This window comes from Ptiloglossa arizonensis, chromosome 2, assembly GCF_051014685.1.
Source record: "Ptiloglossa arizonensis isolate GNS036 chromosome 2, iyPtiAriz1_principal, whole genome shotgun sequence".
NCBI classification, from domain to species: Eukaryota; Metazoa; Arthropoda; class Insecta; order Hymenoptera; family Colletidae; genus Ptiloglossa; species Ptiloglossa arizonensis.
Genome location: NC_135049.1, coordinates 27,082,158 through 27,105,575, shown reverse-complemented (window position 1 = coordinate 27,105,575; position 23,418 = coordinate 27,082,158). Strand labels below are relative to the sequence as shown.

Below are 23,418 nucleotides of genomic sequence, written 5' to 3'. Positions count from 1 at the left end.
TCTTGTAAAACATTTGCAAATTAATCTAGTCTCCTGATGTTCAACCTTATTTCAATCACGTGATTTTATTAATCCTAATCCTCTTATAAGTTGAATGTAACATAAAATATTAAAATATGTATTTTTATCAGTATAAAGATACGTATTATTAATACCTTTTACTTTTTCTTATAGTTTCTATGTATAAGATAATGTCAAATAATGCTTAAAATTTTACTAATATTAGCATATAAAAAAATAATCATATTCAGATTTCAATTAATGATTATATTAATAATATATAATTATTTCATTCATTTTATGTTAAAAATATGTTTCCTGGTTGTAGATTAATACTGTTCAAAATTACCATTTATTTGTATAGTACAAATGTTTCCTAAAAGATATCGCTGAAGTCATGGATATGAAAACGAAAACGTAAAATTATCTCGTATGTAGTAAAACTGGGTGTGTAGTGACAATTTGCTACCTTCGTTCTAAATCTTGGTATTTTGAACCAAAATCATTGTATTGTCATTTATTGCCGAAACACATGGTTTCATACATTGTATGAAATTATTTAAAAAGTGATCATAATTTTTAATTTAACTACAAAAAATGGCTGATCCTAAGTATGCTGATTTACCTGGTATTGTAAGTACTTCATATGTCTCGCATTAAAATGATGCCAAGATGAATTTCTTCATAAATATATCTCATAACTCAACATAAAATTAAAAAGTATATGTAACTTTATATAAATTTATGTATTAGGTTAATTTCGGTATATATCTATATTTGTTTCAAATTCCTTTACAATTTGTATTAATAGGCATATGATCAAGTTGATGTGTATGAAACAACTGATTTACCAGAATCTGAACAATTTCAAATTTACTCCGAGGTATGACGTTAAATATTATTTATATTTTACTTATTGCATAATAAGTATCTATCTACTGTTGTTAATGTTCTTTTTTTTTAGGATGAAACTGACACTATAGAAAAATTACATATAAGTGCCACAGAAGCATTTAATAAATTTAAAGGTAAACATGTCCTGAACAAGGGAATTGATTTTTCTGATTGTATATCACTCAAACCAAGGACAGGTTACAAGTAAATTTTCTTTTTATAAATCAGTATAAAAAAGTGATTTATAAATGTTAAATTGTGTTAAAAATTGTAGATTTGGAGATTGGGAACTTGCTGGAGAAGGAAAGAAAGAAACACCAATTCAAAAATATCAACGTTTGCAATGTGAAATTAAAGACTTATATGAAGAAATAAACGAGATAAAGGTATCACATATATTAATTTCATATTTTTCTTTAAAGTATAAGAATATATTTTATGCAACTTATATAAAATAGGAAAAAGCAGAAGAAGAAAAAGAAGTAGAATCTGTTGTTGATATAATCTCTCAAGTGCAAGACCTAGGAAAACAATTAGATTCCTTACAATTAGAGGAATGTCTTGGCAATGATCTTGTTGCAACTCTATCAGATCCACAAGGCACACGATTGAAGTAAGTTCACTTACATTATATATAAAATGAAATAATCTGAAATTATTTATTTATTGATAAATTACTTTATTAATTGATATTTTAGGGAACTTATATCACAAATAGAAGCATTCAAACAGACTAGTATTCTTACCTCTGAATCTGATTCAACGACACAGAGTACAAAAGTTGATAAGGTGGTTGAGCCCAATGTACTCAAATATCAGATGATGTATTTTCCAGAGAAAGCAAGAATGCAAGAAGCAGCAAGAATTGCGTTGCTTGAACAAAGACTTTGTAATTTAGAAAGTGTTATTGGAACAACCAATGACAAACTTTCTAAATTTTCTCAGGTGCAATATGATTATTTTTTGCATAATGTTACAGTTATTTTAGCTTATTCGATTAATAAACTGCTTTTAATAATAAATGAATGACAAAAAACATCTTTTGTTAGAATCTAAAATATCAAGGTATAATGGAAGCTGTTCAAGAATTGGGAGCAAAAGCTGCATTATTGGATACGTATCAGTTGGACATAATTGAAAATCGATTAGCTTCTTTAATTCACAAAATGGATAATGTTGCACAAAAAAAATCTGCATTGACTTTAGATTCAGAGCAGGAGCAGAAGGTGAACTATTACTCTTGAATAAAAGAAATAACATGCACTTAAATCAAACTTCAAAATTATTTTCAGATTTCAGAAATGTACGAAATTATGAAACAAACTGAAACAATGTCACAGATTTTACCTCAAACTGTAAATCGAATGTTAGCATTAAAGACGATTCACCAGCAAGGTACGTATTTAAATATGGTATTTATATCATTTTTTGTCATAACATGTAATACATTTTTTAATATAATTTTTTCTAGCTGCTAAGTTTAATAAGTCTCTGATACGATTAGAGGAGTTACAATCACAAATTACTGTTGATTTGGAAAGTAACAAATCTCTCTTAAAAGGAGTACAAGAAAGTTTTGCATCAAATTTAGAAATTATAAAAAATAATTCAGAAGCACTGGATGAACGTATTAAAAAACTTAGCAAGTGATAATTTATAGTAATAATGAAAATTCGTTATAGATTATGACACTCAAACTTTTCAAATACATATTTATTAAATTATATATTTATCAATACTCTTTGAATTGCTGGCGATCTGGTATGAATCATGTATTGCATTTTTAAGTCTCCTATTACAATTTTATAAAATTCTTTTAGTTTCTTAATATAGTATTTTCAATAATAAAAATTAATTATTCTTATATATTGTGTAAGTAAGAAAATTCAGTAATGTTATAAATTACTGAAAATAAACTACAATTGTGCTTTTCAAATACACAATAATAAAAGAAAATTGTCATAATTATTATTTCATTTTGGTATAAAAGGATAATTGAAAAATATTACACTCTGAAAATATTTATGTATTTTACATTTATTTATAATTAGAATCGTAGTTTTTGGAAGAACCATTTGTTTTTACCAGATTTGTACCTGCAAATAGATATTTATATCATTTACACATGTATTAAATATTTTTTAAATAGTTTTAACATATTGAAACAAAATACAAAATACTTTCATATAATGCAACGAATACATTTTACATCATAAAAATCTGTAAATTATGTTCTAGCTTTAAAATCACTTCCTTTAAAATAAAATCTTTCCGAGATTAAAATCTAACTTATTATATGAAGGTTGCTGCAATTTGCTTATTACATTGTGTAAAGCTTTAATTGTGTAACTAAAAAGGAATTAAACATACTTTTCTTCAAATTTAACACGTGTTTGGAATCGAACCTTCTTGCGTTTCATTGGATCCTTAAGATCTTTAGGAGCTACTTTCTCCCAGTGCAAATCTACATTATACCTTGTTGGCATCAAATGATTATAATTTAATATCTGAAATACAAGCAATGTACTTTTTACAAGGAATATAAAATATATAAAATTGAAAAATAATGAAAAATAAATTATTTATTATAAATTCAATAAATTATTTTTTATTTTGTACATTGATCATTTAAACTTGTTGAAAATAAAAGTGGTTAAAAGACTTACTTTTACAAATGGTTTGATCTTAGAACGTTTGTGAAGTTTTGCTTTGCCCATTCTTTTATGCACTTTCCGTGGATATCTGTCAATACCTGCAACCATAGCATGTCCGTATTGCTTTTCTGTAGTACCATCATCAAAGTTACGCATAACAATAGCTTTTCTTCCAGCGTATCGGCCACTAAGGACCAATACGACTTTCCCTGTTTTCATAATTTTCACCATCTTGAAGATATGTTCTGAAAAAAATTATAAAATTAATGTATTAGTCTGAAGATTGAAAGAAATTAATGTCTATTGTGAAAATTCATATACAATAATTTAAATTAATAATTAATTTTTACTTTATAGAATATAACAAGTATATTGGCAGTTGTAAACACTACCCTAAAGTATCACATAACCTCTTACATAGCATACTTAGTTTTTTTCAAAATTATAAAGCAAAATTATGCAAAATTAACGTTTTTCAAATTTAATAAAGTTGAAACTATACATATAATCTCATAATTAATTGAATGCAAACAAAGTTAAAGTATTTCTTAATGTATTTAAAAACCCGTTGCTAAAATTGCAGAAAGAAAAACGGTCAATATATCGAAAATATCGAAATATGCACTATTTAAAATAATTGCATATATTCAAATGAATTATCTTTCAGTTTTTCGATGTTTTTGGATTACTTCCTACAGTAACGAATACTACACACCTCACGGCTTTTCACACCGGAAAAAAGGAAGTTAACCTCACTTTTGATCAATGACCGTTCAATATTCGAAATCTAAACTACAGATGTCGTGTCAGTATATATCCGGTGATGATGGTGACCAATCCTATGTCACGGTTTAAATGACGTTCAACAAAATTGTTTCTTGATAGAGAATTTTGTTCGGATTAGGCATTGCCCATCAATAGAAATTAAAAGGTTTTTATATTTTTATTTATAATTGTATCATATAATTTTCAAACATTCAAATAATTAGTTTTATATGTATTTGATTAACCAATTCATAAATCACCAACAATGTTGTTTGTACAAAAACGAATGCAATCGTTGCCAAATATCTCAACTTTTCGAGAGTTCGAGAATAATCCCGACGATTTTCTCGATACATCGAAATGATTGGTCGGCATAAGTAGCTTCCTGCTCGCTTGTATCTTGCACGAGGGATGTTAATAGGCATTATTTTACTTTTATTGTAGAATTTTTATAAAGATAAAAGTGCCGAACGATCAAATCACTTAAAAAGACTGATAGTGTTGATATTGGATAGTGAGTGTGAATATAATAAGTTAGCGTAATGGCATTAAATCCACAATATGAAGTTATCGGAAAGGGTTTTGTACAGCAGTATTATGCACTGTTTGACGACCCCGCTCAAAGACAAAATTTAATAAATATGTATAATGTAAGTCCTAATTGTTTGCAATTACATTTATGTCCCATGTTAATTCTCTTCCACGTATTCAATCGACATTGTATTTACAGACCGAGTCGTCTTTTATGACGTTTGAGGGTTTGCAAATACAGGGTGCTATTAAAATCATGGAAAAATTAACTGTAAGTATTTACAATAAAAAATATAACTTATATTAAATTTATTGTACATTACTTACAAACATTGTTTTTAAAATACTTTATATAAATGAAGGAATGATAGTAAATTGGTAAATTTGATTGTTTATGTATAGGAAGTACTATCAAATTTAATCAATAAATTATAATGAAGGTATAATGTTTTGTATTTCTTTAATATTAATTACAAATGTTTAATTTTCAGAGTTTATCATTTCAAAAAATTAATCGGATAATAACTGCTATTGATTCGCAACCAATGTTTGATGGTGGTGTGCTCATTAATGTTTTAGGAAGGTTGCAGGTAAGAAAAATAATTATTACCTATTATGGTTATAATGTGAGTAATATAGACAAAGAAAAATTTTCATATACAAGTATGCAAAATCTAATCGTAGCTTACATATTACTGGGTGTTAAAGGAAAGGATTTAAGATTTTCAGAATAGATACTACGTGCTAAATAGAGAAAGAATCCTAATAAATATGAGTTACATGAATGTTTTTGGAATTATAAACAATTTTTTGTTTCGGTTGAAGTTTACATTTTAATTTTTTCTGATAATCAATTGTTTATTGGTATAAAAACAATAGATTACCTTATTATTTTTTCTGTTAATGTTTATAGAAGTTTTTTTTATATCACAGCTAATGTATTCTGAAACTTGGTAATTGTTCTTTGTAACTAATTTGTGATTGCATCAATATGTAACTAATATTTTTCTACTAAAGTTTGACAATTAGATAATTCTTTATTATGAAGTGTGTGAGGAAGTGGACAATGAAGTGTTTACTTCTATAAATATGAATCGAAGAAATAGTAAAGTAATCTGCTGTTTTTATGTCACAATTGATTATTAAAAACAAGTAAGTTGCATGCTTTAATCAGAACAGCAAATTATTTATAATTCAGAGAATATTAATTTTTCAACCCATGTTCATTAGGGCTTTTTTCCTCTATTTGATGAGTATTATCAGCTCTGAAAGTCTTGAACCATTTCTTTTAACATTTTGTGTATATACATATGCATAAAAATGTATACATGATATGAATTTTACATCATAAAAAGTATTTTATAAAACAATATGTGCAAAATTCTTATTCCAATTGGTTCAGTAATTTAATTTCTTATTACCGTGGTCCTCTTTATAACTGATAAAGTATTATTTTTTAAGCAAAGTAAAAATTTTGTTTTCAACATCTCATTTTTGAAATACTTTGTTACATTGGTATACTTTGTGTTCGTCCATACGTTATATTTTATTGGCTGGACATGCTACACAAATGTGTACTGTACTGCCTTACATTTTTTGTGCTGCCATATGAAGATAGAGATTGAGCTATGACTAATGTCCAGCAACAATCTCTCTATATACCTACCTCTGCAAAGAAGATGAAATAAGAAAATTGAGTCAGTGATTGTTGATGATTGGGCAGACTGATGAGGATCAGCCCCATGCATACATCCAGACATTTGTCCTGAAACCTATTGGCACCAGCTTTTACGTGCAGCATGATATCTTCAGACTTGCGCTGCACAACACGGTTTAGGCATCAGGTACTGATCTTCCATTGATCCGTGTACCAGTACAGGCAAGCCTAATACTCACTTTTAGTGTCTAAATTTGCTTTACATTTGACAATATGCCTGCTTGTTATTAACTCTTTTTAAATCTACATTTTTGTCATGCTGCTTTTGTATACGATGTGACTTACTTTTTCTAGAAAACAATTATTTTGCACCAACTAGTGTTAATACAATTTTTTGATAAATTTTGCACTCGAAGTATGTTTGTAGTATTAAATGAATCATCTGCACTTAAATTTATTAAATTATTTAAACATGATACAATTTTGTATTTTTATTAATTAAACATTTTAGTTAAATATTTGATTAATTAACCTTTATCAAAATATAACTTAATAAATATAACAATATGAAAAACTTTAAATTGCTGAACTGACAGGAATAATGTTATTCATTGTAATCGTTTTTGAAATAAAAATGTAGTGATATTAACTCTTTTAGTGCCGAACGACGATATATCGTCGTTCGCTAGACTTGCGAAAAGTGCCAACGATGATATATCGTTGCGTATACGATGGTGCCTTGTTCTTTGCATTGCAAGAAAGCTTTATCTCAAAATAAATATATAAAATGTTATAAACGGTCTAATTTCATTGCAAAAGAATTAAAAAAATTCTTAACCGGAACAATACGCAGGAACAGAAAATATATTTCACCGCAGCTTAAACAGAAATTACAAGTGGGCGAATATAAGTATTTACGAAATTGGAAAATATTGTCATTAGCATATAGCGTATAGAAGGAGGGAAAAGGTTTGCGTTGTTTGTAGTAGGAAGGATGGTGGGCCTGTGTAAAGATCAGGCACAATTTGTAATCATTGCAATAAAGGGTTACACGGTGTATGCATCAGTAAGCATCAATGCTAAATAAATTGCTTGCTAAGTAAAAATAAGTAAATATTACATATTTCTAGTAGCCAGATAACTAAATATAAATATTTATAATAATACCAAAATTTTTTTTAGTTACGTTGTAACGGCTACATGATCTCTTGTTCTGTAGTAGATCGGTCTGACGCTTGCCGTGCATCAGGGGTTAAGCTTTTGTTCTCAGGACCGATATTGGTTATTTTATTAAAAATGACTGAAAATGAAATACTTATATTTCATTCTACGTAACCTACATAAAACTGTGATCAAACGATGATTAGTGCAAATATTGTTTGTAGAAGAGAAACTTGTTTCTATGTTTTTCATCATGGTTTATATTGACGTTATTATATGATTTTCAATAAGTATTGAAATACAATTGGAATTACATTACCTTCCATTTCTTCCGCAATACGCTGCATTTTAAATTTTTAAAATATCATTCTTAGTTTGCTTTTTATGACATTTTCTCCAAACCTTAGTAAATTCGTCAAATTTGTCCAGTTATCTTCGCATAGACACTCGTTTTTCACGCATAGGCACTAAAAGGGTTAATTTCTCTTATGAATTAACAGAACAATGATGTAAAAAGTTACTATAAATAAGTAAAGTTATGTAATAGTAACAAATATATTAATAATAATTTATTTTTATTTTTTATTATTTAAATTTTCACTTGTCTTTATTCAGCATTATTATACCATTTTCATTAGAACACAAATTTAATTGTCACAGTCTTTAAAATAGTGAAAATTACTTATTGCAATTTAATTAAAGATCTAATATAGTTGTACAAAAAATTAAGGCAAAGTAGTTTTTTTACATAAATTTTGCCTTATGGTAAGTTCATTGTTGTAGCATATAATTTGTTTATTGTTATTACATTTATGCAACATTTACATAATTTGTGCATGATTGTTAATAACGTCGTTGACTGTATTCAGTTATAATTTATTTGAGTTGATAACAATGTAATTATGTATCAATATATTTTTATACAGGTTAAGTCACTTAATGCTGGAATCTAAAATACCTCTGTTGTTTTTGGGAATAAGAAAAAATGTTTGATTTAAATGGACAAATAATATGATAAAGGTCACCTTTTTTTCAAGGTACACTTTTTGAGATTTAAAAATACTTTCATTTTTTTTGTTTAAATTGAACCTGTATTTTTTTACTGAAAATAAGAATGAGTCAAATTGAATTACACTATATGTTGTATGGTTTTACTGTAAACAGGTTTTCCTCAAATAATTTTTCTTATATATTTTACACTTTAGTGTTAGGTGACTTATCCTGACTCCAATTAGTTTTACCTAGCTAATATTTTCAAAAATTAATTTCACATAAGATTTACAAGTATAATTTTTGCATACATTTACTTGAGTAATATGTATTTATAATTTTATTACAGGCAGATGAAGATCCACCACATGCTTTCTCACAAATTTTTGTGCTGAAGCCACTTGGGAATTCATTCTTCTGTCAGCATGACATCTTTCGCCTTGGCATTCATGATACTGCATGAAGAAAAGTGTCTGCAAATTCATCATGATTAATGGCAGACAGTTAGCCATGGACTCCCCACAGATTGAAATAAGTGAGCTACTTTCTCATTAATATCCTTTGTCATCGCATATTATCCCATTCTTTCTAGATACTGCAGTTTTTATATGAAGAATATTTGCTTATATATTGGCCACAAAAAAGAGTGTTAAAAATAGACACAGTTTAATAATCTCGCTTCCTTGAGTTTTCTCATTTTTAAGTATGCCTATTGTTGGTTACACATTTACAATATGACACCACAATACAATAGAATAGTATTATACAATATTTGATTTTAATGGTCGATTATAATGCTTCAAATTGTACTGTTACATATTTTACACCTTCACGCTGTGTGTATTTTTGTAAAACAGATATTGGCCATTAAATACAACATCTGGAATTAATAATGCAATATTTCTATTCTCCAATGTGCAACATTACAAGATTTTAATTATAATATATATGAAAAGTAAAGCAAATTGTTTCTTTGTCACGTTTGTGATAACATTTTATTATATAAATTTCTTAAATATAAAATACCTATACATAATTGTATTTAATTTTAATTAATATAATTAGTATCCATATCATTTTACAAATTCCCACGTTTAGCTTGTTCCATTTCAATAGCTTCAAATAGTGCTTGGAAGTTTCCAGCTCCAAATCCCTATATTAAAACAAAATTAACAAATTTGTAATGGTTTTAATCTTAGAGAATTTAAATGAGTTTTAATTTCATATTAAGAGTTTCTATAATACCTACACTATGATTGTGCCTTTGAATAACTTCTATAAATAGTGTTGGTCGATCTTGCATATTTTTAGTAAATATTTGTAAAAGATATCCATCTTCATCATAATCAATTAGGATTTTTAATTTCTGAAATCAATGTTAATATATGTTTTTGTTAAATTGATTTCATATAATGTTTTGATATTCATACCTGTAATGTGTTAAGATCTTCTAAAATTTTTACTCCACTAGTCTTCAACCGATCTCTTAACATATCATAGTAACTGTCCGGTACATCTAGAAATTCTACACCTCTAATATGTAAATTTTGTATCTGCAAAAACCAAAAATATGTAGTATTGGAAAGTGATCTTAACTAAATTTAAGAAGACTAATTGTCAAGAAAATATTTATTTTACACTTTTAATTATGTCATTTGTATTAAGAGCAATATGTTGCACTCCTGCTCCTCCATAGTATTCCACATATTCCTGGATTTGAGAACGTTTTTTGCCAGGAGCTGGTTCATTAATAGGTAATTTGATTGTTTCTTCCCAATTAGACATAACAATAGAACGTAAAGCAGAATATTCTGTGTGTAATTGAGTATCATCTACAGACCAAAATCGATGAAATTGTAAACATTGCTCATACCTAAAATAAAAGAAATTTTGTATTTAAAAAGTTCCATTCTTATTAGGTCCTTTTTTAATAGTTTTGATTAATATTTGATTGTTTTGTACCATTTTGCCACAGACTCCATTTGTTTATTAGGTTGATTCCCAACAATGTGATCCACAAAATTTAATCCAACTTTTGGTCTAAATAAGTTATTGAATTATTAACAATTTGTTAACACATTTTTCAAAATTCAATTTATCTTGCTTTATGTCACTTACAAATTCTTTATAAATGAATCTGTTGGTAATTGTTGGAATCCTGGCAAGAAGAATCCTTTATATTTTGATCTATCTATGAGTGTGTGATATGTATCCCCATACTAATATAAGTAAAACACAATATTTGTTAAAATATTATTTTCATTTAGCAGTGTATTTTCTTTCTTCCCGTGCAATAACTTACAGTTCTTATAGTGGCAAATCTTACAACACCATACTCATCCTTTTCTTCCCATACATCCTTCATTATTTTGGCGCCTCGTTCTTTTGCTATCTACAAAATTATAATTTTATTATCTTCATATATATGTGCATTTTTTTTTTCAATATACCTTTACAATGATGTCAATGTCCTCAACATTGAAGGCAACGTCACGTACACCATCTCCATGTCGCGAAATATGACTTGCCATATCTTCATTGTCAGTTTCATAAGCTGATTCAAATACAAAAATAATCTGCAAATAAAAGAAACAAAATATTGTTTTTTTTTTAACAATATAAAGTACTACATTTGCATTTCGTACTTCTGTAAATTGATTTATGATATCAAAAATGTATTTTAATTGTAAGAAGAAATTTAAGATTGAGTAATAAACATTTGTTTTGTGTACCTGATTTTGTTTAACAACATGGGACGCCACGTGCCTTGAACCAGTTTCTAAACCACGATAACCTATACGTTCAAACCCCAATCTAGTGCAATAATAACTGGCAGCCTATAATAATAAATGGATTCAGGTATAAATTTATAATGTGCATTTTAAAAATTGAGAATTCAATTTCACCTGGAAAATCATTTCCCTAGTAAATTATTATGAATAAATATTGCTAATTAAATAGTAATACACACTATTATTTCAAATTTAAATAAGTGTAGCATTTAAGCATATAATTTGCTTAATGTTATTAATTATAATACTTAACTATGAAATATATAATTATTGTAATTCTAAATAGAAAGAGGATTAACATAAATTTAAATAGAAATATATTTATTATGAGACTAATTAACTAGTTTATTTGAAGTACATTTCTGTGATATATCTTCAGAATTATAATTATAATATATAATATTATTAGAAAATAGCTCCATGTACAAAATTTGAAAAATATTTTTAACATTAAAAATATTGCTGTATTAGTAAGATAGTATCTCATTTTAATTACCTGTTTAGCATTTCCAACCCAAAATGTTATATGATTAAAGCACAAGAATTTCCCTCCTAATGGCTGAGATTTTATGATTGTATTAATAACAAATTCTTCATTTAATTAAATTTCATCATTGTTTTTATACTAATTTTACTTACCTTTGGACCTTTATCTGTATATGAAGTCTGAAAAAATTATAAAAATTGTAAAATTAGTATTTAAATTTAATTTAAAATTCAATCAATATTTAAATATTTAGTTTATTTATCAACATGTAAGTAGAAGTATCTAAATACGATTAACATTTGGTTCAAAAATGTTAGCATTAAGCACTGTTATTATAAAATTAAATAAATGTATCTTCAAAGTGTGCAATCTATTATACTCAGTTATTTATATACATTTAAACAAACTTAAGTATGAATTATAATTCTAATAAATTTGAATAAAAAATGATCATAGCGAGTTTAAATAAAAGTATAGAACTAAATATAGTTATATGTTTTCGCAATTGTCTTACCATTCTGGATACGAGCGAAAACTTTGATATAGATTCTCCGTTTTGTTTTCAATAGCTCCAATCGTGGGTGTAGCTTGCTTAAATATAAGCGCGTCAAAATTAATAATCAGTATTCCTGTCGCTGATTGGTCAATTATGGAGGCTTGTTTGCGTCACATTCTTCTAGAATCGCGAAGCGTAAATTACCTGTATAATATTACCTGTAGCGAGCAGGTTTTTCAAGATTTGTTACACGACATGATCATCTGATATATTCCTGACGGTGGATTCGTCTCTGAAATGATTACGATTAATATCATTTTATCAAATAAATTCCGCTATATTATATACTAAAAGTATTTTTGTTCCTTTTATATTTTTGTTCAATTCTCTATATTGTTGAAATTACTGTTACAAATTGTTTCCATATTTTTAATACCTATTAAAAGTTTAAATTAATAATTTTTACTTTACTAAGTACACAATATTTCGGCAATTAAAGTTTATGTATTAATTTTATATAATTAGTAACATAAATATATTGATATTTTGTTACAAGAGAATGTTATTTTTTTCTCTTTTGTTTTCCATAAGATCGCTAGGCTGATAACAGGTAAGATTTTGCATTTGCATTACAAACATGCAAATAAGACGTAATTCGTCATGTTTTTACGAAAAAACATTACAAGTTTTCAACATATAGCAATAAGCATTTTGATTACCCTTTTATAAAGATTAAATAAATCTTCAGGTTGTTATTTCAATTTTAAAGCAATTTTAGTTTTGAATGATCAAATATGAAAAATAATAATTTAAAACAAATAAATATATATTACTATAATAGTTTGAATTTTTTAAACGATATCATATATTTTTGAATTATTGTTTTATGATATTATTACTGAAATCGATAAATAAAGAAGTATTTAAAATAGTAGTATATAATATTAAATATGCAAGGCATGTTATCTATTGGAAAAATATTTTGTGATCATTATAAAAGTTCAAAGTGTCTTGTGGCAAAATTTTCCATTCGTGGAGAATCACCATTCGAAATGACAAAAAGCTATTGGTTATGCGTTGGCGCTTAAATCTTGTTTACAAAGCGGGCTCTATTAATATAAATAACATGCGAAAAGAAACTCGTGTAACGTATGACACAAACATATTAACAAACTGGCAGAACCAGGAGGCTCGCCTCGTTTCATTTCCATCATTATCGAGGTCATGACAAAAAATATGACGGAACGATTTCAGGATACTTTTTTTTAACTCAGAATTACGTTTACCAATGATGTTCATTAAAATATGTTTTTCTGTATGTCACAAATATTGTTATGATGTATTAAGTTTGTTACTAGTGTTAAGAACTTGTTGCACAAATTTTTATCTAAATATTTTAACAATTTTAATTGTGCTAATAATGCTTTAAAATTGATTCTCTACATGATGTACATACATAATGTTTTTACAATTATATGTACTTCACTGTAGATGCATCTCATATTACCCTTGAATTAATATTTGTGTTTATCCGTTTCTAAATATTTCTAGTTTAGATTGGTTTAAATTAGGTGGAGAGTTTTCAATGTCTTATGGAATGAATTTTTCTATAAAAATGATCTTCATCTTTATATTATTTTTAAAGAATAACTCAGAATGTTTATAGTATATAGCAGTATACATATAGGTGACTAGATTAAATTGCTGAAAATACAATGTAAAAGATATGTATCAAGATTTGAACAATGTATAATATTACAAACAATATCAAATATCAATTGTAAGTACACAACATTTAAAGTATTTCAATGTTATAACTAATTTAGCTTATACAAAAATGTCATTCTATAATAAATTTAAGATAAATTTTGTGTACATAGTTTTAGAATTATTATTTGGGATATAAAAAAAGGAATACAGCTTTCATTATAACATTAGTAAAAGCAAAAACTATTTTTTAAAACTAAATTTAATTAAAATATTTAGTAAGTACTATGGAACAATAATCATAAGATGCTAATGACTGATTGCTATTGAGATTTTATAGTTCAATTGGTGGCAATCTCATTATATTCATAGTATCTAACACTTTTTTCTTAACATATTGACATAATCTTGTTATATACTTTTTTGCGACATATTTTGTTTTTTAATAATAGTATATTTTAATCTACACACACTAATAAATTAAAAAAATTCATTCATTGTTACTTCTAAATGATGTGAATAAATTATGAGATGCTTCTAACACGCGCACACACACATACATATATCAAGAATTAATTTTTTTACTCTAAATACATATAATATAAATTCATTTACACAACACTGAATTATTAAGAAGTCAAACAATAAACATGACTTATCTTATACTTATTTCTAATAAAAATCTTTATCTATGATTATATGATTTATAAATACACTAATAAATTATTTAATGCTAATTATCACTTAAGTTGGACGTAGCAGCAGAATACTAGAATTTTTTTTGTCTTCTATTTAAGAGATTAAAAGCTTAGATTCAAAAAAGCATCTATCGTATTATGCCACTCTATTACAATATTAAGTAATTCTATACAGCTTTAAAACCATACATAATAAAAATTACTGTTTTTTAAATATAAAATATAATTTTACTATATTTTACCTTACCATAGAAAGTATTTTTAAATGTAAATAGTGCAAATTTTCTTACATATATTCGTGTTTAACAAGTTAAAATAAATTTTTAAATATTGACTATTAAATTATTAAGTAGTGAAGATAAATTCTCATTTTTTTTTAAATTTTAATACATATACCATTCATAATCAACGTATTATTTTTATACGATTATGATAAAATTGGAGTTTTCTTGATCATAATATTGTGAACGTTAATGTAAGATTTGTTTAAATAAATATTTTCAATAAAACATTTAACATTTTATATTAAAATACATCATTCATCGTGCTTGAGAAAATAGTAATACCTTAGTATTGGTTTTATTATGTATGGTTAATACATATGAGTAATATAAAAAGTCTTTGATTACAGCCAATTCTTAAATTAATTATATTTGGGTAGTGTGAACTTGATTGTTACAAAAATACGCGTAGAAAATTCGGTAATTTTTCTTTCTATTAACACTGTCAATGTATAATATTTTTTATCGCAAAAGTAGTCTTAGTGAATTAAATTAATGGAATGTTTGATTTTATAATTTTGGAAAGATATCAAACTTTGAACTCATTGTTTCTTACCCAGGATATGGACGTGTTAAATAAATATAATACTATCTGCATACACATTAGGATGTATACACGATGTTTTATACACGATTATTTAGAAATCATTGCTAGAGTAGTAAGAGTTTGACTACTATTACATGCTAACTACTAATTGAAGGATCTCATTCTCATTTTGAATGCCCTTGTATTACCAAAGAACAAGGTATAGAGAATGTTCCCAATCAACATTATTAAAACATTAGATGAAATTGTCTATTACTATATGCAGAAAAAATATGTACAAAATATGATCTAATATCGTTTACTTGGCATGCCACGAAATATAATAAACAAAATATTAAATGAAATAATTCAATTGTGAATAATATGGTAGTGGAAGCATTTGCGGATAATTGTAATTTATAATAATACAATCCCATGATCTCTTTCCAGTCTACGTTTTGCTTTAAGAGACACAATTCCCATTAAATCTGCAGGAGTTGGAAGTCCTCCAGAGGTATCTGGTGCCACTGCTTGTTGATAAAATACCTCTATGTTTCCACACTGGTTACCATAAACAACAGTATCCTCTGTTCTAGTTAATTAATAAAACATACTCATTTTTTTACCACACTTTGAGAAAAGTTACTAATAAACATTGTTTATCAAAATTAAAATATTATAAACAAATTATTAGTCAGAGAATTATAATACAGAAAAGTGTGTTCAAATTGTTCTATATTACATTCTTTTGCTCTGAAAACTTTAAATATTTAATGCAAAAATATTATTTATATTGAGCAAAAAAATATAAGTAGATCTACCAAAGCAAGTTAAAGCTGACGTGTGCAAAATTAAACTAATTTAAATAAGTTTTCTAATACCTAAGGAATTACCTGACAATGATGTCCGTGAGATTGCTAGCATGCGTGAATCTATCATGAAGGCAAGAAACAATATCCAATTCAGTGACACCCCAGAGTCCAGAACGATTTATTGTATCCCATTGAGGATCAATACTTAAAATACTATACAATTCTTTGTTTTCATTTGATGGTAGAGGTTCAAGACATTGCTGCAGCCTTGTTTCAAGCTTTCCTAATGTACTCACACAAGTCTGCCACTATAGTATATATTATTAAATAAAAATGTAATTAAGATATTTTCTTTTAATTAATGTAAAATATACTTACAAGAGAGTGTATAAGATCAGGGTTATTAGCAGTTCCATTTTCCATTAGTAATACCAGCACCATATTTTGATGTCCGCACAGAAATAATTCTGTTTTCTCAAGGCAAACTTCATCTTTGCATGTAGTGACCCAATACTCTTCAAGTTCGTCCTCACCATCACTACTAATATCTTTATTAACTGCTTCTAATTTTTGTTTAATCATTTGATTTGTTGCTGTCGAGAACCCGGACAAATCACGAAATTCGCTAGGAGTAGTTTCTCTACTACAAAAACCACTAGTTCGTTCGTCAGCAAGTAAACTAAGTTTGGACATAAGAGGTGTTAATTGTAAACCATCTAATTTCTTTTTTTGAAGAAAATCATATGTGTTACCACACTCCGATGTTGATTTTCGTCTATCATCGTTGTCAGTAATATTGAGTGGTTTCAAAGGAAGGCTCATCGATCTACGATAAGTTTCTTGTTTCGTTTTATTATCCAATTTTATGTCGCGAGAATTATTCAGTTTTTCTAAACTATCTTTGCTCATGATATCACAGTTGTTTGTTACATTCTTAGCATTATAATTGTTTGTCAAACTTGCTAAGAAGTCGTTACGATTAATTGTATTACTGCTATCATCTGTAAGCTCCTCATAATGTGAAGATATATATTGTTCATACAACGATTTAGATACTGGTAATCCATCGCATCGAAATACAGGATAACAAGGATCAGTAATTGTGTGGAACTGTTTTTTATATGTAGATTTCTTTTGTGGGGAAGATTCAGGAGATATACTTGCTTTCAATTGTGGTGGGCCCAATCCGTACGTTCTAACTGATATTTGGTTAAAATACAAATTTGTAAATCCTAAATTTTGCATGCTTAAGCTTCTTTTATTAAATTCTTTTCTTTTAACTAACTTCTTTTTCGGTGCAACGTTCCTTAATTTATTTAAACGTTTACATCTAAGTGCCTCCTTAACAACATCTGGAATATCGTCTACATTTGCCTTTATTTCTTTCTTTTCCTCCTCTGTTTCAATATTTTCATCTTCATTTGTGTTACAAATTAACATTGCATTACCATGTAAAACTCTATTTATATCTTTTAAAGGTGTGGAGCAAACACTAGGAGTTAAAGGATTTATACACTTAGGACGGTCTGTGTTACTTTCCTGTTTGCGTTTAACTGGAGAATTGTAAGCTGTAAGTGGAATGGAGGGTACATAATGACTGTTATCGTTGTACTGTGAAGAGTCTAATTCTCCTTCCTCAGGTACAGTAAAAATACGGGAAGTGTCACGTTTCATTCCAGATAAAGATGGCTCCTTACTGTTTTTAGAAATGCTCTAAAAATATGATTATTATATTAATATGTTATTCTTATGCGTCACTTTTAAACACTTTACCTTTCTTTGTAATATCTTTTTTGTAATAGAATCTAAATATGAACTGTAATATCGTTCACTGTTTGTCTCTTGTACAAGTTTTGCACATTGCTTTTGTTCTATATACACTCGTAATAACTGCACTCCTATAGGTAAATGAAATTCTGTTGATATTCTTTCTGCTGGAGCCTTACAAAGAATGATTTGCTATTATTATACATTCTTACATGAAATGTAATTAATTTTTGAAACATTCTTCTGTATTATATGAATTTAATATACCTTTATTCTATATGGATCAGTTATAACAATTTGTTTCGTCAAATCTGCACTTAGTTGAGTAGCAACTACCCTGAAGCAATAATATACAAAAATAAAATACTCCATTCTTCAGATATAAAAAAGCATATATAAATTTATTTTTAATTATTCTAAATAACTTACTTATTGTTATAAAAAAGTGCACCACCCATAACACCATTAGTTTCTTGACAATATTGTAAAACTTGAATTGCTTCTAAAAATATGTTACTAGCACTCTGGAGAAAATATAAAATGCTTAGCATTGAACCACATTGATAATTAATTAAACACAATAGAAACAAAATTTAATGAAGGCATTTTAATGCAATAAAAATAAAAATAAATCTAATATTTTGACTAACCTTTGGAAGTTTGATAATGGGAATGTTGGAGAAAAGATTGGCACTGTATTGAAGTATTGGCAAGTATGTTTCGAACATTTGATATAGTTTCTCTGTAAATTTATTTCTATCATTATTAAATGATTCCAATATTTTATTAAGATCACAATGAAAAAATTTTAATAATGATTCTAATGTATTTGCACGTCGCTCTAAAATCCAGTCGTGAATATTTCTATCAGTTCCCACAGCCTACAAAATAATAAACATTGAAATATATGCTGTAAATGTTAATTCATACTAAGTATGACACATTAAGTAATTAGAAAAATGTTGCATTTCATTCATTAAGAGTAAACTGATAATTGTAGCAGCTGCAACTGATAACAACTACTACAAAGCTGTACTACATAAATCTTTACTACATTAAACCTACTAAGAAGATTTTGCACAATATTAAAGAAAACAAAATGTGATAATAATGTACTCACAAGAATGTATTGTCCAAACTTTTTTAATACAAATTTTCCTCCTTGCAAAGTAATTGATTTTGGAGTAGAAAATGAGGTGGTAAGAAAGTGATTAATAGCCATTAATTGACCTGCTAAAGCTAGCCTTTGAGTAAGAGATACCCATGCTGGATGGAAATACATAACTGCCTCTGCAGGATCATCATCTTCTTTACAACACCTTGCAGTGTCATAAACAAATACTATCATCATCTCTCTAAAAATAAAAAAAGAAAACGTTAGAATCATTTTAACATTATACAATTTATTGATTCTACTTATACAAATGTAATTCATAAACTTAAAAATCAAATATTTTATTCTTTTTTCATAAATAAATTAGCTTACCCTGAAGTAATTGATATAAATATTCTATACACAACTGTGAAAATATGTCAACTTTCATTTTTATAAAATCATGGACATAATATTAATGTCTGTTACTTGCTTTGATTTTGATATAGGAATGAGTCTATGAAGTAAACAATTGTGAACAAAAAATTACTGATTAGCTGCATCAGTAACTGATAACAAAATAAACAAGATAAGATTACACTTTAGAATATGTTCTTTGAAAGCATCATGATAGATAGTAAGTAGAATAGTCAATACACAAATTCATTGTATCTATTACAATGTAGTAATGTTAAAACACATGAGTAGGTTTTTTATAAGGACTATCTTTTATTGAATTACTAATAAAATGATGCAAGCATTGTAAAGTTTGGTTACATCTAATAAATTAGATATCCTATTTATTATTCTAAGTAGAATAATACAAGGAACAGTGTAAAAGACTTTACTTTGCCATACAGTTGTTAAACAACTTTGAAAACAATTGTTTATTAATATTCGTATGAGTTATGTATAATTGCTTAAATGTAAATAAAAATATTAAATACTATTAACAAATTTATAGTATTAAGAAATATTAATATAACATATTCTGTAATATACTATATAAATATATATAAAGAAAGTCATAATCATGCATTGAAAATAAAACAAATTTGTTTAGATATATAACATGTATTAATCTAACTAATACAAAAAATGAAGCAATGCAATTATGAATAAATAAAAATTGGTTAATTACATTTAAAGACATACATATTTATATGTATACACAATAATATAAACAATTTTTTAGAAATCGTCAATTTCAAATTAAAAAATGTATCAATGTACTGTATGATAATTGAAGAAATAAAGTGCATAAATATATTTCGATTTATGAAGTATAAACTCACACCAACTTAAAATCAGCATTCTCTTTGACAAAAATTAAAGATTTAAAAAGGGACATGCCGCTGAAAAAGTGATCGGTGAATCAAGTATAACAGTGATTCAGTATGCAGCGTGGTATAGTAAACAAAGCATTATCATTGAATTAGTGATGCACTTTCTACGCTGCTATAATTAGATAAGGCTAGGCATTACGCAATATCTTCGTACTTCGCCATGGTGATTGTTTACGCTTCAGTGTGCCGAGGTGGAGAATTCAATTACGATTGTCGTGTTATAATGTCAACCCGTTCTTTTTACGTTTGCTTCTCTCACTCGTCACAACAGGCTGAATGCCGAATTTTCCGTTCCGTTCTTACTGTTGCTCACGATGATACTGAGCGTTGCAAAAAATGCACTTCGATGGAAATGCACTTTTCGTTATGTAATGTAAAATTTGAGCCATAATAATCTTGGTTTTCAATCACGCTGAATGGAGCCGCTCCTTTACCGCCATGTTGATATCGATCTCCTTTGTATTTACACAGCAACGATATTTCGGTCCTTGATCGGTAATACGATTGTAACCGCGATATTCGAATTATATTACGTTTATGTACACGAAATATCCTTTTCTTTAATAAAAATTGTATATATTTAATTAAAATAGTTTCTTTGTAACATTTTACATTTTTAAAAATGATCAAGTTCCGTTATTTCGGTTTAATAAAATGTAAGAATTTCAGGAAGCAAAAGCTCAACAAATGCTGTGTTTAGATATTTTTTAGTTTCAGATAATTTATTTGATATCACAGGATCTAAATGTTTAAAGAAAATGTATAGACAAAGATTAAAAAAAACAAGTGTATAAGGAATCAGGAGTATGTAGTAAAATGTTATACTTGCTAAGTTGTTTTATCGTTATCATTTTATCATTAACGTACGAAGTCTTACGTTATCGTATAACAAGATCGATTTCTTCCTTATTAACTTAATTACTTAGTTATTTTGATAAATTTTGAAGTTATACTGAATAAGTTTTGTATAGAATCATCAAATAGTAATTATTTATCCATTATGATCGAAATAAGACTTTAATGTGCGTTTTATTCATTTTTCGTTAACTTAATTTCTAGTAACATATCTTTAATTTTTAATTATAAACTTTTAATTACATATCTTTAATTTGACTATAAAAATCAAAATGAAAAATAAAATTTTATATTCATCAATTTAATGTCTTTATATTACTACATAAAATATAATTAAAATATCATTTTATATGAACAATATTCTCAGTAATTAATTCTTGTCTGGGTAATGAAATAATAAAATACATATTTTTGTTGAAATATATTTAATAAATAGGAAACAGCAAAGTAAAATATGGTCTATAAAGATATCAGCTTTCTATAAGTTCCTGCAAGCCGACACAAAGATTTTCTAAGTTGTCTGCATGATATTCTCCAAATAATGATATGATCTTAGTTGAATTAATTTGTTTCCCAGATTGTCCAATTTGGATACCTAATGTTGGTAAATATATTATAATGGTTATTATAAAGATAATAGATTATAAATATTAATTAAATTAATTAAATTATAATGTGCATATCTTTACCTTTACAAAGCATTTGATGTAGTAGCTTATTTCTCATATCCTTTCTCCGTATCAAATGCAATGGTGAAACCTCTACCTTGTACAGAATTCATAATTTGTTCAAATTTATATTATAATGTACTGAATTGACAAAGTAAATAATTAACAACTTGGCAAACATGAGTTAATAGATCTACTTCAATAGTTTGCAGTACCATTTCTAGTAGTAATATTTTGCTTGGATGACTCATTCATATATTAAAAACTCTATATGGACGCATAGGCCTAATTTGTAATATTTATGGGATAGTACTATATTGTAAATGTTAAACTGATGAATAATACACTACATGTATTCAGAAGAATGATAGAAACCACTTACTTGCATTCTGTTATTAAATGTAATAATGTCACATGACAACACACCAAGGATAAATTGATGATTGTATCCAAGAGGAAGAGTAGAAAGTTGGATTTACGTATCTAAGAAAATGTCCATTAATATCTGCTAAATAATTTCCAACAGATCTTTAGTAATCTGCAAAATATGGATTAGAGTCAACTTGCTGCAATATTTATGATAATATTATATCACTCTGCATTATTTTTAAATAAAATTTATATTTGGATACTAAGAATATGAACCTGAACCTTCCAGATTAGAAAATTCATTGAGAAGAGCTTCTGACCTTGGTCCAGGAATTTTAGTTAAGTGTATATGGCTTTGCTGATTCTTCAAGTACAGGTGCTTTTGGCATATGATGAAGTTCTACACATATCACTTGACAAGAATATATTAAAATAGTAGCATTTTTATTTAGTTAATAATTTTCAATGTATTTACTTTGTACTTACAGCAAAGTTGTGAACCCTTTTGAACAAATATACAATATACTTTTGTACAACATATTGTAGGAAGTGCGACTGGTATAAAGAATTTATAAAATTCTATTATATACGTATACATGTATTCTTAATACATATTAAATGAAAAAGAATTTTGATAAAGGCTTAGAAATGATAATAAAAGTTATATAATTCATTTATATGAATGACATATCCTTATTTTTTATTCAAATCATGACAGAAGAAAGTAAACAACTTTTAATATAGATTCTAGTATTGCTTGAACTTTAAAATACTAATTAAGTCTGTACTTATTTAAGTAATAATAAAAAAAAAAGGTAGTATGTACTTAATCGATTTAAAAGTATTTATGATTATTCATTTATACAGAA

At 26.8% G+C, this 23,418-nt stretch overlaps 6 protein-coding genes across 15 annotated transcripts; 2 read left to right on the top strand and 4 right to left on the bottom strand.

The window, feature by feature from the left end:
- Positions 1 to 421: 421 nt before the first annotated feature.
- On the top strand, positions 422 to 2,704 carry Dctn2-p50 (dynactin subunit 2). Its single transcript, XM_076305756.1, has 9 exons — positions 422 to 633; positions 812 to 883; positions 965 to 1,098; positions 1,169 to 1,280; positions 1,353 to 1,507; positions 1,593 to 1,839; positions 1,944 to 2,120; positions 2,187 to 2,289; positions 2,366 to 2,704. Exons 1-9 carry the CDS (start codon positions 598 to 600, stop codon positions 2,542 to 2,544), a joined length of 1,215 nt encoding a protein of 404 aa, XP_076161871.1. The 5' UTR covers positions 422 to 597; the 3' UTR covers positions 2,545 to 2,704.
- Positions 2,705 to 2,904: 200 nt separating this feature from the next.
- Rpl27 (ribosomal protein L27) lies at positions 2,905 to 4,335 on the bottom strand. Its single transcript, XM_076305759.1, has 4 exons — positions 4,264 to 4,335; positions 3,561 to 3,793; positions 3,265 to 3,401; positions 2,905 to 2,990 (listed from the first exon to the last, which is right to left on the bottom strand). Exons 2-4 carry the CDS (start codon positions 3,777 to 3,779, stop codon positions 2,942 to 2,944), a joined length of 405 nt encoding a protein of 134 aa, XP_076161874.1. The 5' UTR covers positions 3,780 to 3,793; positions 4,264 to 4,335; the 3' UTR covers positions 2,905 to 2,941.
- A 334-nt stretch (positions 4,336 to 4,669) lies between these two features.
- Positions 4,670 to 18,523, top strand: Ntf-2 (nuclear transport factor-2). Of its 7 annotated transcripts, none has more exons than XM_076305761.1 (5): positions 4,670 to 4,963; positions 5,044 to 5,115; positions 5,336 to 5,434; positions 6,568 to 6,688; positions 9,002 to 9,501. In XM_076305761.1, exons 1-4 carry the CDS (start codon positions 4,856 to 4,858, stop codon positions 6,679 to 6,681), a joined length of 393 nt encoding a protein of 130 aa, XP_076161876.1. In that variant the 5' UTR covers positions 4,670 to 4,855; the 3' UTR covers positions 6,682 to 6,688; positions 9,002 to 9,501. The 7 variants fall into 7 exon arrangements, 5 of the variants coding, with proteins under 5 accessions (XP_076161876.1, XP_076161877.1, XP_076161878.1 ...); XM_076305762.1 differs by having other exon boundaries at positions 6,568 to 6,723; XR_012991287.1 differs by lacking the exon at positions 6,568 to 6,688 and adding an exon at positions 17,930 to 18,523 and having other exon boundaries at positions 4,673 to 4,963; positions 9,002 to 9,187.
- Hpd (4-hydroxyphenylpyruvate dioxygenase) lies at positions 9,092 to 12,516 on the bottom strand. The gene is made up of 12 exons (XM_076305758.1): positions 12,446 to 12,516; positions 12,084 to 12,110; positions 11,941 to 12,003; positions 11,385 to 11,489; positions 11,103 to 11,228; positions 10,955 to 11,044; positions 10,771 to 10,871; positions 10,615 to 10,692; positions 10,291 to 10,525; positions 10,083 to 10,205; positions 9,902 to 10,018; positions 9,092 to 9,805 (listed from the first exon to the last, which is right to left on the bottom strand). Exons 1-12 carry the CDS (start codon positions 12,446 to 12,448, stop codon positions 9,731 to 9,733), a joined length of 1,143 nt encoding a protein of 380 aa, XP_076161873.1. The 5' UTR covers positions 12,449 to 12,516; the 3' UTR covers positions 9,092 to 9,730.
- On the bottom strand, positions 15,398 to 21,116 carry Hps4 (Hermansky-Pudlak syndrome 4 protein). 3 transcript variants are annotated; one of them, XM_076305753.1, is made up of 9 exons: positions 20,607 to 21,116; positions 19,339 to 19,573; positions 18,869 to 19,099; positions 18,648 to 18,742; positions 18,486 to 18,555; positions 18,225 to 18,392; positions 16,830 to 18,164; positions 16,533 to 16,759; positions 15,398 to 16,231 (listed from the first exon to the last, which is right to left on the bottom strand). In XM_076305753.1, exons 1-9 carry the CDS (start codon positions 20,660 to 20,662, stop codon positions 16,057 to 16,059), a joined length of 2,592 nt encoding a protein of 863 aa, XP_076161868.1. In that variant the 5' UTR covers positions 20,663 to 21,116; the 3' UTR covers positions 15,398 to 16,056. The 3 variants fall into 3 exon arrangements, with proteins under 3 accessions (XP_076161868.1, XP_076161869.1, XP_076161870.1); XM_076305754.1 differs by having other exon boundaries at positions 20,812 to 21,116; XM_076305755.1 differs by lacking the exon at positions 20,607 to 21,116 and adding an exon at positions 19,705 to 19,831.
- Positions 21,117 to 21,953: 837 nt separating this feature from the next.
- On the bottom strand, positions 21,954 to 23,041 carry LOC143143551 (uncharacterized). 2 transcript variants are annotated; one of them, XM_076304924.1, is made up of 4 exons: positions 22,826 to 23,041; positions 22,563 to 22,718; positions 22,202 to 22,277; positions 21,954 to 22,107 (listed from the first exon to the last, which is right to left on the bottom strand). In XM_076304924.1, the coding sequence occupies exons 2-4, from the start codon at positions 22,566 to 22,568 to the stop codon at positions 21,983 to 21,985; spliced, it is 207 nt and encodes a 68-aa protein (XP_076161039.1). In that variant the 5' UTR covers positions 22,569 to 22,718; positions 22,826 to 23,041; the 3' UTR covers positions 21,954 to 21,982. The 2 variants fall into 2 exon arrangements, with proteins under 2 accessions (XP_076161039.1, XP_076161038.1); XM_076304923.1 differs by having other exon boundaries at positions 22,563 to 23,041.
- Between the last annotated feature and the right edge of the window lie 377 nt (positions 23,042 to 23,418).